This window comes from Podarcis bocagei, assembly GCF_964188305.1.
Source record: "Podarcis bocagei genome assembly, chromosome: 11".
Lineage (NCBI taxonomy): Eukaryota > Metazoa > Chordata > Lepidosauria > Squamata > Lacertidae > Podarcis > Podarcis bocagei.
Window position 1 is genome coordinate 38,114,933 of NC_138136.1, and position 18,016 is coordinate 38,132,948.

General features: G+C 40.6%; 1 protein-coding gene across 4 annotated transcripts in view; it reads right to left on the reverse strand.

Moving 5' to 3' along the window:
* Positions 1-3,609: 3,609 nt before the first annotated feature.
* PIK3R1 (phosphoinositide-3-kinase regulatory subunit 1) overlaps positions 3,610-18,016 on the reverse strand; it is a 62,889-nt gene continuing 48,482 nt past the window's right edge. For 3 of the 4 annotated variants that reach the window (XM_081212832.1, XM_081212833.1, XM_081212835.1), the window contains 9 exons: positions 15,473-15,575; positions 14,831-14,929; positions 14,536-14,716; positions 13,165-13,290; positions 11,415-11,557; positions 11,124-11,300; positions 10,950-11,018; positions 9,183-9,353; positions 3,610-8,064 (listed from right to left, as the gene is read on the reverse strand). In XM_081212832.1, the coding sequence (XP_081068958.1) occupies positions 7,875-8,064; positions 9,183-9,353; positions 10,950-11,018; positions 11,124-11,300; positions 11,415-11,557; positions 13,165-13,290; positions 14,536-14,716; positions 14,831-14,929; positions 15,473-15,575 (1,259 nt within the window). In that variant the 3' untranslated portion in view covers positions 3,610-7,874. Of the gene's footprint in view, positions 8,065-9,182; positions 9,354-10,949; positions 11,019-11,123; positions 11,301-11,414; positions 11,558-13,164; positions 13,291-14,535; positions 14,717-14,830; positions 14,930-15,472; positions 15,576-16,972; positions 17,194-18,016 lie in introns of those variants that run through there. The other variant, XM_081212834.1, reaches the window with a different exon arrangement.

An 18,016-nucleotide genomic window follows, 5' to 3' on the forward strand; every position in this document is an offset into this window, starting at 1 on the left:
ATGATCCAAATAGGCTGGAGGGTTCCCTATCTTTTTAGAAGGCAATTCCATTGGATGTGTAGAGAACCGAAGGCCGCTCTGAAACCCAGAGGGAGGGAGATTAGCTCTGTAAATAATCCTGTGCATGGTGAATGCATGGCACTGAGTCACATGACAACAAACGAAAAGCTGTGGAAACACAAGAAGCTTAGCTTCCCCTGGAGTGAAGGGACGACTAATTAACAAAGTAATCTAAGCAGAGAGATTAGTTCTGGGCAGAAAGGTAGGATGGAAATAAATTATCAAATAAAATGCTAAATACTATAGTCTCTCAATTCCCCCCTTTCCCTTTTAAACCAGGATAATGCCATTATCTGTACTGTTACTTAAACTTTAAGCAATAATGCTGATAATGGTATTACATTGGTTTAACTGGAGAAAGGGTAGAACGAGAAGCCGCAGAATTGACAATTTTATTTTAAGTCGTAAAAGAGAACAGAAACCAAGAGATAATGATGGAAACAGCAGCTCATACTCTGCAAACAAGAGATTTTCATGTGCGTGTATATTCCTTCTGCGACTTCAGATGGAGGAAAGGATGGAAACTGAGAGACAAATAGGATGCTGGTCTGTGCCCATTACAACCAAAGGAACTCCATATTCCCAGATATTCCTCCTGTGGGTGACAGACAGCTCCTGTCCTTTCAGAAGGTAACAGAGCAGTGGTGTCCAAACTTTTTTCAAAGAGGGCGAAATTTGATGAAGTGAAGGGCCGTGAGGGCTGACCAGAGGGCCAACCAAAGTTGTTAACTTTTTTTAGGACTGAAGTTGCCACAGGGGCTGGATTAAACCGACCAGTGGGCCAGATTAGGCCCCCCAAATGGACTTTGGACATGTCTGTAATAGGGAATATTCTTTTAGTGAAACATCTATGCAGGGGTCACCAACCCAGAGATCATGGGCACTAGTTTGCCTGCCAGAACTGCCAATGGCAACCAGTGAAGGACGCAGTAAGTATCCCTTCAAAAATCCCCAGTGCACATGGGAGTGTTAACTCTTCCTGCTCAATTCCTGTTTGCTCCAGCTTAGCCTCTCCTCCATTGAACATGTCCCCTTGAACATACCCACATTTCATTGGATGCCGGGATTAGATGCCTACCTTACAGAAGTACAAAGAGTTTCTCTCTGTGAGTGAGCAGAGAGGTGGTGGAAGTAAATCTGCCCCCCCCCCGCCCCATTGAAGGGGAGGCATGTTCCTGTTTCTTTTAAGATGCAGGAGCTAAGCTGTGTTATATCACACCTCCACAACAGCCATTTTGTGACTGGTGCCCATCGCACTTTCCTCAAAATTCCAGATGTGCCCACTGGCTCCAAAATATTAGTGAAACTCCCAGCTTATGCACTGCCGTAATGTGCGCGATCATTGGCTTGGATAATATAATGTAATCAGGTGTGTACAGTTAGCTAGAAAGTTTCTTCAGCAACTTGTATCTGAAGAACATTGTTCCTGTGGCCCTTTAGACAAGGATTATCAGTGGACTGAAACCACCTCCAATAGCCTTTTACAATTTTTGATGCTTCAGATGTAACAGGCAGCACCAACACATGGATACACCAAGGACCTTCGCACCTGTTCCCCCCCCCCACACTTCTCAGTATCCAAATAGGAAGTCTGAGCTTGCAAATTTCCATGTGGAGCAGCAGCACTTATGTATAATATGGATTCCTCTTCAAAAACAGCAGGCTGATTTGGAACACCAATTGCCCACAGACCGGCTTGTGTGAAAGTGTCTCAAGCCAATTTGTCCAAAGCACAGTGGATGTCAGTGCCCAACAGAATTTTTGGACCAGTATTTGGAAGTGCTGGAACCACAACATTTGATTGAAAACTTGAGGTTTTCAGACTGTGACAGCGACACTCAGTGCTTCCAAACAGCAAAGGCCGACCAAGGTTTTTCAAATTTTCTCTCCCAGCAATTTAACCCTGGCTTAACTTTAACTAAATGTATCAGCAGATACTCTCCATTTCTTATATTCATTAAAGTTGCTGCTCTTTTCCCCCATCTACTTCTTCCACCCACTTGAGTCAACTGCTGGGAGCACTTTTTTGTGCCATGTTGAACCCCAGCTCTGTTCCCACATAAGACTTGTTTGCATGTCATACTATAGCAGCCTTCCCCAACGTGCTGTTCTCCAGATGTGGTTGGCTTGCAACTGCAATCATGCCTGAGCATTGGCCATTCTGGATGAGGATGATGAAAGCTAGGGAACGCTACCTGTAGTGTCCGTCCCTCCCTCAAACAGCTCTCAAGAGGGTGAAACCCTCATTGAACCGGGCCCTGTCATCCATCGCCCTTAGAAGTTTCACAGTGATGCAACTATGGTTGGTCCAGATTAAAAACAATGTCATGCCAAATAAAGAGGGGGCAAAGGGGAATGACAATGACCTGATGCACAAAACCAATTTGGTCCATAGACCTGAGGTTCCACACCTCTGCCTTAGGCCCTCAAGTAAAGAGAAGTGTGAAAAAGAGGCCAGGACACAGAGAGCCACCAGATATAGGTTTAAAGATTTGGGCATGCCCAGTGAGATTTCACAGAACAGCACCGCCCTCACCCCCTGACCTTTAAAGCCCTAAATGGCCTCAGCCCAGCATACCTGAAGGAGCGTCTCCACACCCATTGTTCTGCCTGGACACTGAGGTCCTTCTGGCGGTTCCCTCGCTGCGAGAAGTCAAGTTACAGGGAACCAGGCAGAGGGCCTTCTCGGTAGTGGCACCCGCCCTGTGGAACGCCCTCCCACCAGATGTCAAGGAAATAAACAACCATCTGACTTTTAGAAGACATCTGAAGGCAGCCATGTTTAGGGAAGTTTTTAATGTTTTTAATATTCTGTTGGAAGCCATCCCGATTGGTAGGGGAAACCCAGCCAGATGGGAGGGGTACAAATAATATATTATTATTATTATTATTATTATTATTATTATTATTATTATTATTATTATCTGATTTTGGAAGTCCTTCATGTTTCAAAAGAGAAGCACAAGCCCTGGATGCCACCTAAAGTCTAGAGGGAACACTAATAATCTGTTTTATCCTAAAAGGCATTTGTGTGAATGAAGTTTTATTATAATACAGGCGACTCAACTTATGCGGGGATTATGTTCTGGGGACTGTGCGAAAAGTCAAAAACATGTATAGTAAAAATACGTTGGGTTCAATTGCTGGTGGGATTGCTAAACCATTTTCCCCAGAACTCTCCCCTGCTCGCTCTCTCTCTCTCTCTCTCTCTCTCTCTCTCTCTCTCTCTCTCTCTCTCTGCCAAGCGCATAAAGCTGAGTGCACACAAGTTAAATGTCAGTAGGTTGCAAGTTACCTGTACCACATGGAAGGTCATATTATACTCTTACCATCCAAATAAAAAGGAAAGTATGTCCATCTCATGCACTAGGAACTACTAATCTACTGGAGTACCAAGTTGAAATATTTATTTTCCCCTTTATACTTGGGGTCCTTTGGGGAGAAATCATATGCTACCATCCTTTAGACTACCAGCTGATCATCAGAAACCAAGCACGCAAGAGAGTCAGCAATGCGACAATGACCCCATTGAGGATTCAACACATAAAGCGCAGTTGCAAAACAATCTTTATTCTGGCTGAAGATCTAGTACAATTTTTTTTAAAGCAACTTAAAAACAGGACACAGCTCCATCAATTTCAGAAAGCCAGCATCTTTTAAGGAGGTGCATTTACCTTTTAAAGGCAATGTACAAAGCGATCCATTTAGCTTCTTCCTCCCTTACAAAAATTAAAAACAACAAAAAATTTAATGTTTTAAAGACATTTAACAGAACAGAGCTTATTTTTTTTCCTATGGAGGGAAAAAACCAAGAATAAAAATAGCAGCATGTTGGGCAGCTAATGCAGTCTCATAGGGACAAATGGTAATGTAACTTTTCCTAATTTTGTATCTGGCTCATTTTAAAAGCAGATCTTACAAGATCTGTGGGGTTTCTTTGTGTGTATGTTTTTTTAAAAAATGGAATATTGCATTTTTAACCATGTCCCATGGGAGGCATTTTGCTTGGAACTGCCCATTCTGAAAGCGATTCTGAACAAAAGCCACCTTAGGAATCACTTCCCCAAACAAATACCATGCATAGCAAAAGCACTGTGTTAAAACTAACCAATGTTCTTCTCAATGAAAAACATCAGAATGACCCCCCCCCTTTCCCCAAAGCATCAAAGCTCATTGTTAATTACATGACAAAGCCACTTTTTCTACATAACAGCTGACACTGAAACATAAGATTTGGCTTGACACATTAAAACAAATTCTAGAAACATGACCTTTTCCAAGCTCCCTCTGTCTTTGAACCAAGTTGCTGGAATTTGAAATCAGGTGCATCCAGATCATTCACTCTTCCCTAGTCTGAAGGGCAGGAGGGGTGGAGAAGGTTGTGTGTTCCTTTTTCAATAAAAGTTAGAGACGTTGAAATATGCTCAGTTAAGTACCATAATTGAATACAGCAGACTTCTTCCATTTCTCTTTTATAATAGGAAATAGTGATCTGGACTCAATTTTTCCTCCTTGTAAAAAAAACAAGAAGAAAGCACTCCCCCTTTATACAAACTTCCAATTAACAGCATTTCTATTTTATTTGCAATGCATCTTCTGCCAAATGGCACAAAGAATCTCCAGGGCAGCCAACGACACACAAAACGATAAAATCCGAACATTAAAATACACCTCAGAACACCATCCAGCCTGCTCCTTCCAGGTTGTTTGGTTGTTTGAATACATGGGAAACTTGGGAGTAAAGTTTCACTTCATGCTGAAAACCGCGGTGAGAATGTGGTCCTTACACACACACACACACACACACACACACACACACACACACACACGTAACATCAGAGACAGCAAACCTAAGCCTCAAGTTAAGGAATCCATAACTTGTTTTGTCTGTAGTAGCTGTATTCATTTTAGGTGCACCGGGATATAAACAGGACAGTTCATATTCTAGAAACCCAGTTTAATTATCTTTGTAGCTCGGAAGTTTGGTTCTGTCTCTCTGCATCCTAAACCAGAGAGGGAGAGGCAATGCAAAGAGGCAGAGTTTTGCATGTACATCCACTGCTAGCTTGGGGACCACAAACTAAAAAGGGTATTGCTATGCAGTTTCCAAGGCTGAGACACTGTATCCAGCTCCAAAAGCTGCACGTGTGGTTTCCCAGAACAAGATTGGCAACAGTGCACAGCAAATACTGTCAAACTGAGCAGTGCCGATCATTGGGGTGGCTAGTTTGGGTGGTGTGAGGACTGAATCCAGGCATCACCTTTCTTTGCCCCCATGGACCTACGCTTAGCCTTCTCTTCCCTCTAAACAGGTGATCAGAACTCGCAGCGCCACCTCTCCGTTTGACAATACGTCGGGCGCAGCCAACCTACAGATGCACAACTATCTCTGTCAAAGTGCATTCGGGTCATATTACAATAGCAAACTACTTGCTATTCAGTGACCAGTCGTAATTTGCCTTCCAAGAACTATCACTGGAGCAAAATGCATGTGTTTCCTCCCCGCTACTGTTGAGTGGAGAAGAATAAAGGAACTGATTAAAATTGGTATAGTTCTTGTTGATCAATGCTCCTTGAGATGAAATGTGACACTCAGCCCACTTCCACCTGAGTAAACTTGGGAGTAATTCCATTGACTCTCATGAGACTACTCCAGTGAAAGCGGATTTAAGCTTGCAGGGGCAGCCCAAACTCCCGCCAAAGCCTTCTTCAAGGTTGGCAAAGCCCCAGCTGGTTTTAAAGGGGGTTTGAACCGAACCCTGAAGTTTTCTGAAACACACTGCATTCCTCAGAAAAGCAAAGCCAACGAGTGATAAAAAAACTCCTCACAGCATCAAATATAAAGATACTAGGAAAAAAAGGACTGAGGGAACAAAGCTAATTTATTCATAGTGTTACCAAACAAGAAAGATAGATGTGCAAGGAGTCCGTAGTGCTTTGTTTTAAAAAGCACTGATTACCTAATGGGTTAAAACCATAAAAAGTTCCACAATATCTATTTTCTTTTCGCTTATTCACTAAAACAAAATAAAAAAAAGACTTCCAGAGTTCCTTAACACTACTCTGTAAAACAGAAAACACAACTATGATTTTTAAAGTTTTGCTCAAGAAATGCAGAATTTGGTTAGATACTAGAACAATGAGGTTTTGTTTCTTTTATTACTTTTAATCCATTGGTACCTGATTTGTTTGCCTATTCAGATGACTGTATTTGTTTTTTGTTTTACTCCATAGAGATATGAAAGTAATAAAAGATTAATTGTGGGAAATATGTGTCACAGAACCGTGGCTTCCTAAAATTATCCTAATTATACTCTGTTATTCACAAAAATATGAAATATGGAAGCCAAATGCACACATGGTTGAAAAACCACCCACCAAAACCAATTTTCCCATACGATATGGAAAATATCTTGATGAAGTGTCTAGAATTGTTGGTCAAAATTTCACATGTCAATCAACAGGATTAAATCTGATTTAACTACCCTAGTAGCCAATGTTTTCTGACTGTTTTTCTGCAGCATTCAAAACAAGATGGACATCTGTCTTCATTCAAATACAAACAGAACCAGCACAGAAATCTAAAACTCTTCCAATAAAATATATTGGGATTCCATAATCTGAAGGTATTTCTCAAACAATATTGTTGGACTCAGTGATACTTTGCAATGTTCATATATTCTTTTATTGAATAAAGCAGCTTTGAAGCTTATCAGGCACTGCCCAACAAAATATTTAGTCAAGAAGGAAATCTTGAATTTTAACCTTGAGCTAGCAGCCCAATTCTCTATACAAAGTGAGGCGGGGGGGGGACCCTGTTAAAATAGTTCGTAGTTTTAATTCTAAAACCACCTTTTACTGACATCCTGCACATTACTTTTTTAAAAAATGGCCGAGGAAATAATGAACGAACTGAAAAATAACACCAAAATATGTATTAAGGGAACATTCTGAGATGACAAAAAGAAAAGAAAAAAGCTTATCCTCTAGTTACACTTGAACAAATACAGCCTATAGAAAATGAAGTATTGCATAGCAGTGTAAGGATTTAGCTTTCGGTGAAACAAATAGTGAACAGAATGAGTTTGGTATTGACAGTATCCATCTAAGATATTTAGTCATCTGGAACTATGTACATATTATATATACTGTATGCCATAAAAGTCCAGTTTTATTCAGTCTTAAATATCTTCTTAAAACAGGAATTTAAATGTCTAAACAAAAACACTTCCTGGCACTTATGTTACCCACGTCTGTTTTAAAGTGTCTTCTAAAGTGTCCCTTAAAACATGAAAGTGCCGCTCTGCTACATATCATTCGCCAGAAAACCAGCAATCCACAAAACTGGCAATCCGCATCCTCTGTGCGCAACCACATCACCCAAGTCGCAACGAGGAAATTCTGACGCCACTTTACACAGCCCCTGCTGCACTTTGGAGTCTCCAGAGTTCCAACATTTGAGCTCTTAAAGCTTCGACGAGGTGGTCAGCAAGCACCATGGTTAAAGGCCTCTATGTCCCTGCAGGGAGACAGGTATAGCACTTCTCTTTTGATGTGTTTTGCCTTCTGCTTAGTTTTTTTTTCCTCTAAAAAAGAAAGCACTTTAGATTAGAAATGTGTGTTCGCAGCTCTTAAAACTGCATTCTCTCCCACTGTGGTTGCGAAGAAAGCTTCAGTCCCATCTGAAGACAGATGGCTTTGACACTTTAGCTCCAACTCAAGAGCATTCTCTACCCAGAGGCCTCAAGATTGTTGAATGATCTTTGTGGGTGTTTTAATAGAAAGAGACAAACCCCAGAGTATTATTAACATCTTCATCGCCTCTGCTGTGCATATACTGGATAGGCTAGTGTGACATTGAGAGAGTCATTGTGTTGCACTAGCGATGTGTGTTGATAATGTAGCACCAGTTCTTTCAGCGAGTTGTACAAGTTATATGGCTCTGCAAATCCAAACCCAGTAGGCGTTTCGTTGATAACACAATGCTTCACTTCACCATCCACACTAAAAGAAGAGAGAAAGATTTTTTTTAGGTACATCCTTCTTATTTTAAGTTATCCTTAAAATGGGAAAATAAAAAAAATCCTTTGTTCCATTATTACTATATAACCTAAAATTACTCCCACTGCTCCACTCGCCTTTAACTAATAATATTTTTTGATTTTGTGGCTCCACATACGGATAACCTAACGTTCCCTGTTTCTCTGAAATAATTTCAACATCTCTCAGAATATTTCTTGAACTTTGGCTGCAATCCTATACATACACCCCTGGAAGTCCCACTGAATTCAACGGAGCTCACCTCAAAGTAAACATGTATAGGATGACACTATTATTCAAAAACATTTCGTATCACTGAATAAAGTTTGAACATTTTTACTTTAATTCATGTTCAAGTCATTAATTGTACATCTTTATGTCAACAACCAGCCTTCACTCAGAAGTGAAGTTAGGCCTAAAAGTGCAGAACATATTGGCTTGGCAGAGTGAGCATTTAAAAAACATGGCTACTCAAGGAAACAAGTATGGGATTGTGAGGGGAGCACGGCCAAGCAAATTACACTGGCTGTTGGGGTCTTCTCCACCAGCAGAGCAGATAAGCATATAACTAAGAGAGATTAGGCAGGGAGGAGAGCACATAGGTGCGTACAAATGACCCACAAATGTTGGTAACTGATAATATTAAAATGTTAAGATTCAGGACAATATCCTCATAGAATTGGAAGGGATCATGAGGTTCAGGAACTGTTTTCCCAACAAGGGGCTCAAACCCACAACCCTGAGAGTAAGAGTCTCATGCTCTACCAACTGAGCTATCCCAGATACCTCAAACGTTCTTAGTCAGATTCAAATGCGAGTCCCGCTAGAACAGCGAGGGTTCCCCTTCTCTCCTTTCTCCTGCCCAATTGGCTCTGGAGAGGTTGGGAGATCCCCCCGAAAGCACACAGGGGTAGGAGAGTTTGTTCCATCTGGCAAGAAGTCATTGCTTTTGCTGACAGAACAATTGTATGAGTGTGATGCTGAATTCTGCCCAATGTTGCAAGATGGATAATTTTTAATGGAATTGAGGGTGTTACATGTGCCACTGCTTTAGAAGTAGGGTAAAACATTTGGATACATACACAACGGAGCACGCAGAGCAACCCGGCTTGCTACTTTCCCGAATAAGGAATGTGCCATCCCTTTTCCCACGCAGCAAATTTTCTGCTTGGCCTCTGTTGATATTTCCTACATTCCATGTTCGTTCATCATGATGAGGCAAATCCTCATCATCTTCCACCATAGAATATTGCCTATTGGGAGGAGAAGCAACATGTAATAGTTAAGAACCAGATGAAATTAACTTTTAATATATTTATTACACTTCCACCCAAATTATTTAATTCAGGACTTCAAACGTTGGCCCCATCAGCATTCTCAAATACAGTGGTACCTCTAGTTACGGACTTGATCCGTTCTGGGTTGCCGTTCGCACCCCGAACAGTCTGCAACTAGAGCGCTGCTTCTGCACATGTGTGCGGCGCGATAGAGCACTTCCACACATGGGTGAGATGCACAGAGCGCTTATGCGCATGCAGTGAAACCCGGAAGTATACACTTCTGGGTTTGCTGCGTTCGTATCCTGAAAAAATGCAACCGGAGACTGATGTAACAAGAGGTGCAACTGTACATGAGGGCATGATTCAGGCTTTGATGAGAAAAAATTAATTTCCTAATCATCATGACTGTCTTCCAAATATTGTAAGACACAAACTACAGAATTGTTTTCCTGAGTCTACAGGATGTACAAATTGCTGCCTACAACTTTTGCCATGTGGCAACAAAATGAGATCAAGAGGATTCTTGTCAGCTTCACATTATGGTAACAACCCAGTTATTATTATTTTTTAACAGGTTGGATCCAGACTGCCTTCCATGGGTGGAAACTCTCCTTCCAACTGTCTAGATCAATGTGAGCAATGCCAAGGAGGCTGCATGGCGGAAGGTGGAGTGAACAGGTAAGCCATCTCCCTTCCCTCACCAGTGAGAATGGAGCCTGGACCTAAGCCAACATGACTGAGAAGTTCTCAAGTACTGCCATCACTAATGGTGCTGCCCTGCTGTCAGCACAAAACAGTTCAATATGAGCCAGCTTTGGGTCCGCTAAGATGGCTCTAGTTTTCAAACAAGACTATGCATTCACCCAAAACACAGATTGTGATCCATAATCACAAACGTGTCTTATAAATAAAGCGGAACAAGCCCTAGATTAATGCAGAGTGTTCCCGCTAACAGGGAGTAAAAAAACAACCCCACTGTCTTGTTCTGCTGGTTTACTGAAAACACATTCTGGAATGCTCAGCAGCAGCATAGCAAATACCTTTCCAAAAGAGCTAGCACCCAAAGTTTGTTGAAACCCTGTTGCCTTCACATTTACTTGCTCCAAACATCTAAGGCTTCAGCAGCTGCTGCAAAATCACTATTGTGGGTTCAATAGTAATAGTAATATAATGTGGTTGCAATTGTCATAGTAAACTATGAGCTTCTCTTTATTGAAAAGAACAGGAGGTGCCACAGACCTCTGTGCAGATAGAAAACTAGATGAAAGGTTGACTATCTCCTCTACTTTCCTAGGATTAAGATGGACAAAAGGATAACCACCTTGTGGTATCAAGGCTGTGGGAGAATCAGACGCCTTAGCCTCTTTTACAAAATATGAAATTGCTAAGGATTCAACTCTTAGCTCTCCACTAGCCCCAAAAGTAAAATTGATGCCCAAGCTAGCCTTCTTGAAGAGACCAAGTATCACAGTCCCTACACTACAATATTCATATTCCATCAATGAAAATGTATAGAGTCATAATTTAACTGGTGTAATACAAGTGCTCAAAAAGACCATGGATGCTTACTCTTCTGTATTTTCATTGCCAAGCCATTCATTCAGTTTCTTTTGCCGAACTCCCTTCTGAGTCAGCCACCTGAAAAGTAAATTTGAAGGCATAGTTAGTGATGGAAATATGAATTAAAAATGGACTCAAATTGAAGTAGTACACTTAAAAATCTGGCAACTCATAGGCACTTACATCAAGTACTGATCTCTGGTCTTTCTGAGCTGTATAAGGTCTGGTTTAATGCTGTTCATGCGTTTGTCTATCTCCCTGTATTCAGCAGCTTGCTTCTTCAAATCTTCTTCCAGTCTATGCCGACTGTCCACAATTTCACTGATTCGAGATTTCAGCTTTTCATAGTTGTGCATTATTCTGGAGGGGAAAATTAGGCATGTTAGATTCTAGATAGATTCTTAACGCACTGCTCAGGCTTGCAGTTTCTTTAGAACACTTGAAATATAAAAATCTTAAGACACTGCTACCAACCTTTGTATTTCTTTCTCATTTCCTTCCCGTTTGAACTTTTCAATATATTCTTTGCTGTATCTTTCCTGTGTTTGGCACTGCTCTTCAAATATTTTTATGGTTTCATTAAATGCTTCAATAGCAGTTCTTTTCATTTGAATTTCCTAGAGGGGAGAAAAGCTGCAAATTCAGTTTCTGCAAAACTCAGACAGGGGCTGGATGTTCTACACCTGAAACACATTTGTGATTGGGTATTTTTTTTAATGCCAGTAAAGTAGCAAGGGTGGTTGCCTGCATGTCTTTCTTTCTGATGCCTGAAAAATCAACTTTGATTGGAGAACACAGGAAGTTGCCATGTATTGAAATCAGACCAGTGGTCCAGCAAGCTGTGTACTGTCTGTTCTAACTGGCAGTGGATCCCCACAATTTCATAGAGGAGTCTTTTCCAGCCTTACCTGAGGATGCTAGTGAGTAAACCTAGGACCTGCTGCATGCAAAGGATGTATGTGCTCTTCTAATGAGCTACCACCCTGCCTTGGCTGAGATCCAAGGAGCCAAGCAACTAGTTCTATGTGCCCAAGGGTGCAATGGGCTGGTGTGCGCTTTTGAACAGCAGCCTTGCCCCTCAACCCACTACCACCACATGGCAAACTAAGCTGCAGGGGCATTCAAAAGCAGGTGTTCAAAGAGAAAAGGTCAAAACTTCTGCGGGGCACATCTAAAGTAGTTCTATCAATCCCATCATTTGTTCACTGCATTTTTGTAGGTTTACAGCAAAGGTAATAAAGACATTTATATATCTATATACTATGGGCTGGATGTGTACTAAGTTAGTTGTGTTTTGTTCCTAACGGTAGGTCTGCTGATTTCAATAGGAACTTAGTTCAACTTCCAGGCTGGATCCAGCCCAATATATACTCAGCATTACCACTATTTTCAGTTGTAGGAACACTTTACTCTAATATTGAGTTCGTCTGAGCAATTGGTTAGCTTTCCTGGTTTTATTTTGGCTATAATAAACGCTAAAACCAATGGTTTACTAGTGACAGTACCATAAAGCATTAAGTCCAGTCTAGACACTGTTCCTGACTCCAGTGGCTAAGTTGAAGTCCTTCAAGAGTACTAACAGGACAGTGTTCATATACCTGTGCAACTATGTTATTCTGATAAGAAATAGAGCATCATTATTTAAAACATATTTCTTGCTGGGGAAGTCATTATTATCGTGAATATAAGCATTAGTCCGAAACCAGGTATAGTAAAATTACAAGTGAGTTGTGTGCAGACATAAAACACAAAACTATAGTGTTACTATAACCCAGAAATAATATTTTTTTAAAAGGGCATATCCAAATCTTTAAGAAGTAGAAGATTCCTCCCATATCAACAGAGCGGTTTACTCACACTAGTAAAATCTAGTCTCTGTATAGATAATGTCAACTTTCCTGCTGGGCCCAGCTGACTTATTCAAACAGCATATAATCTTTACTGTAAAATTTATTAATTAATAGTGTGCCAGTGCCCCTGGATGTGACCAGACAAGAAGCACAGTGGCCAAGCAAATGAGGAGTGAAACAACGGCAAGCTGCTCCACTATTCAAACCATACACTTTTCGTCCTTTCAAAACATACTCAAAGGTCATCGTAGCACATTTACAAATGTCAAGAAGATTTAACCTCAGAATGCTCCTGTTATAGTTCCTACTGAAGGCCCCACTGTGGCAGAGTGCTTTATAGACTGAGTTCATGGTAGACATTCCACACTACTCACCTGAGATGTTCTTGTGTAGTCTTCATAGAGTCTGTCATACTCTCTGTTCTTCTCTTGGAACTGGATATTATATTCATGCAATTTCTTCCCAACTGCTTCAATGCTATCCTCTTTAACCACTTGATCCTGGAAAGACAAGCACATGGAGATACATGTCCAATGAAGAGCAGGCTTCTTACATATTCATGTTTCGCACAATGCAATGGGCTGGGTCTAGAGACAGGCATGTATAATGTAGCAGCCCCGCCCCCCCTCATCACCAGTAATCAGCCAAGAAATTTTGACTGAATGAACGTCCATGGATTCTGCACATGACAGAATGCATTGCTTACAATGCTGCCACCGAAAACAGATGTATACCCCATGCATTTTATTGTGGAATGAGCTTGTGTGTTTATTAAATGCAACGGCTCATTCTTCTTGCTTACAAGAAAAAGCTCGTGTCGTGATTAGCCTATTAGTCCAAGATGTTTCTTTTGCTTATGCCACTTACGGAGCTCCTGAAATGTGCACCACTATTCAAATCAGCAACTTTTCGTTTTAATAGATTTATAAACCACTCACATTACAAAAATACCAAAAGCTGTGTAGAGAAAACAAAAAATAAGTAAAAATATATAGAAAAACAACAGCAGATGGCAACACTGTAGCAACAGCAGTATTCTGCACCATTATAAGAACTTCTGGACCAAACTCAAGAGCAACCCACATCTAGTGCATTGCAGCACTCATTGAGGTTACTAGTACATGGACTGCTGTGGCCAGATTGTACCTGCCCAGTAACATTCACAGCTGGTAGAAGCCACGTGTAGCCATCTGAGCATCTAATGACAAGGTTGTATCACTGTGTAGCCCCAGACCATGAACTCGCTCCTTCAAAGGTGTGTGACCCCATTCAGAACAGGCCAATGGCCATTTTCCCAGACCCGGGAATGCCCACCCACAGGGTATCTCTCCTTCTAGGATCCAGTCTCAGTCTTGGTCATTTCCAGCCTACCACTGCATCCAGATGCACACCCAAGACTTGCAGATCCACTTATAAATGAGACAGTTATTTAGATAACAGTGCACATTCCAGAAGAGGAGCCGTGTTAGTCTGTACTAGCAAAACACCCCATGGCAACTTAGACAAACAGATTTAGTGGGCATGAGCTTTTCCTTGTAGGCAAAAACCTACTCTTGAATCTGATGAGGTTAACATGGGTTAGGGTCAGTGAGCACTTAAATGTTACGTTAAACAGTAACCATGCCCCCATCCCCACCCCAATTCCTATCCTTCACAGATACACATATGTTCATTTTGTTAGAAGACAATCTTACAATATTTTTGTACTTAAGCAGAAGAGGAGATAAAAATCTTTTTTTTTTTACCTGTTGATACTTGGATACCGGGTAAAGCAATTTAACATCCAGCTTTGGATTATACTGGGCTAAAGACTCGTTCCGGTAGTGGTTTATTAGCTCAACAACGGAATTGAACGTTAATGGATCCGAAAAGCCGTATTTCCCATCTCGGTGAAATATTTTGATTAATTTATTATTTCCTCCCTTCCTGTAAATAAAATTTAATGGGGAAAGTCAGTCATCTTCATGAGGAAAATGTTTCTTAAATCCAGCCATGTAAAATGCACTTCAGTAAAGAATATGATGATGCAACAATATTTACCTTAGTGTAAGAGTATAGTCCCCATGCATTTTGGTGGAGGCATCTCGTACCAAGAAGGTGCCATCAGCTGTATCACGAAGCTTCTCATTCACTTCTTCCCTGTGATGGGACCAAAGCAACATCTGGTTTAGCTTCTAAAAATACTAGCCTTTCACTACTAACGTATTTTCTCCCTTTTTCTTTTTTATTCAGCACAGTCAAAGTATGAGGAAGTTTTCATATGAAAACCTGCCAAGTTCTGTTATTCTATGAACTGACTTCCCACTTGTTCCAAGAAGTTTATAGCACGAGAGCTCAGTAATAGACTACCTTCTCCTGTATGTACAAAAATGTGAACTGCTAGCAATTGTATACTTATTCTTTGGTATGAATTTCAGAGAGCTTTAGATGCAAAAACAAACGTTGGTGCTCTTGATACGTTTGCAAAACAGTTATTTCCTGTTGTAAGTAACCAACAGAGAAATGTTTAACAGAATATAGCTCTGGCATGTTTTGTACTTCTGGTTTGCAAATATATACTTTTTAACTCTTTAAAAGCACTGCAAACAAAACCTGTGCTTCAATGTTTTAAACATTTCCTATCAAATAGAGAATGTGCTAAAAATGTGCATATATAATTAGCAAGATAAAAGGTGTCCTTACCTTGAGATATCTCCCCAGTACCATTCAGCATCTTGCAGAGACATGTTGTTGTTCATACCGTTATTTGCTACAGTATTAGGCTTTGGAGGTTTGGGAGGCAGTGCTGCAAATGAAAACAATAATACATATATATTTATACTGCCTGCTGTGTACAGGTAGGTTACGTTCTAAAATGACAATCAACTTAAATCCATTGAGAAGAAGAAAATTATTTCAGCTCTGATTTATTTGTTTTTAATCAGCACTGCTTTTGAAACTTCTCCCTCTCCTGCCAAGAAACAAGCTTAATTCCTCTAGTAAGCATTTATAATTTCAACACAATCCTATGCATCTGCTTAAATGTAAGCCCCACTGCATTCAACATGGTTTCCTCTAGATAAGTGTGCATATGATTGCAGCCTTGGTTACCTAAAAGTCCTGTGCTCTCAGCCAAGGGGAGCTCCTCCCCCCACTCCCATCGTAGCACAAATTGCAATTTGGACTTGGAAAGATATAAACTGAAGTTTTGCACCTCATTTCCCATCCCTTGTTTTCACATCTTTCTATCATTTGATGTATTAAGATTATGCTACACTCCACACACACGCTTACAGACACATACTGATTTAATCATCCAAGAGGAATTACGTTGCTTTCTAGATTCGACACCGCTGTGGCTAACAACAACTGGAAAATTACACAGCACTGCTATAGGGAAAGAATTGGGTTTCTCTGATCCTGCCAAAATACACTTTAAGGAGTCCATCTGTGACCCAAATATCCCTGATTCTAATCTTAGCATTCTATAGGATAAAACTGCTCCAAACGGCAATACTGATTCTTCAAAAACCCACAGTCCTGTTTCTCAATGTCAAACCTGAATGCAGACACCAGTGGGTGCCAGAGAAGATACTGCAGGATTTCTGGCTTACCAGCTAAAAATGGGGGTGGGGGTGGGGAATCAGGACTAAATAAAAATTAAATCAAGTTATTTACGTTAACGGAAACTCCAATCTCATTTATCTACAACAATGCATGTGGGAAAGATGCACATCAAAATGAATGCTGTATTTTCAAAGGTTTAATGCAGCCCATTGATCTTCCTAACCTGTGCTAAATGAAAGTAGAAATGGTGACACCTAACATTTAATAACAGTGCCCAATAATTTAAAAGGCCGTCATTGTTTTGAGGAAAAAAGCAGCTTTTTACAACATTTTCTGCCTGACATCAAGACACACAAAGCAGGGCTATTTTTACTGTACAGTATAACAAACAGACTTACAGGTGAGAGGAAAAAACTAAAAACAGAAATCACATGACAATTACAGTTTCATTAAGCAAGCCAAAGAGAATTCTGAACAATAACCCTTGCTGTCTTCTTTTTTTCCCATGCACTAAAGATAATTTAATTCAGCAACTTAACAGCAGCAGGTTAACCCCCAAATCCCAGTTCTGCTCTGAGAGCAGCTTTCGTGGCATCCAGAATATGCCAGCCTCCGACAATAATGCTGCAACGTTACCTGGTGGGTCCATTTCTATGTAAAACATCAAATCCGTGCCACAATTTATATCTGTCCTAGGATAGTCTATGTCCAGTTCTTCCATGTTCCAGACAGTGTTGTACATTTGTACGAGTTTCAGCGAGTAAGCTCACTTAGAAGGAAACAGTCGGGATCTCTTTGTAATGGTGTCTTGGAATTCATTTTAAAACCTATAAGGGGCTGCACTGTAACCTATTACATCATAATCCCCAGCCAATCATGTCAAAAATAATGTCACTGGACCACTCCTGTTTCATTCCTCCCCCCCACTCTTATTCCTTGTTAATCTTATAACAATTGTCATTTCAGAAAGAATAGACACTTCACGGAATTGTGATCGGCACCTGATTGTATTTATAAAGACGACTGAACATGTTCTCAGTTTACACTGATTCCACCCCCACCCCCCCTTTAATCTTTTCTGTCGGCTGCTTGGTACATTCCACTGCTGGCAGGTTGACAAAAGGCTGATAGCAGCAGCAGGAAGCGTTTTCCTTCAATACAGTAGATTTCTTGGTGCACAGAGAGATCACATCTCTGTCCCAGCTTTCTGTTCTCTAGCAGGGTTTACGACTGACTGCAATCCTTCCATGCACATTTTGACTCTACTACGGGTGCGCTTTTTAAATAAAAGCCTGACAAGAGGAAAGTTCGGAAGCTCCAGATATATTATCAAGTGCCCATTTTGCACAAGTCTGGGTACCAACTGCTTCTTTAAAACACAAGGTCCTGTACTAATAACATGCCACCTTCAAGAAATGCCCTTTTTCAGGAAAGCTGGCAAATGCAATTGTCTAATTCTTCACAAAACTTAGAAACTCAGAATCTATCTTTGCTGTTTTGAGTTCCAATCAGTCTTTTTTTTAAAAAAGATAAACAACGGTAGAAGTTTACACTGCTATGAGCAAAACCAAACAACTTCATGTTAATTAAATCAAGCCCACCATCGTTAAATGCTTAGCAAAATACAACAGAATATATCAGTATGCCTAGTTCATACTGCTTCTTTTGACCTGCTGTCAT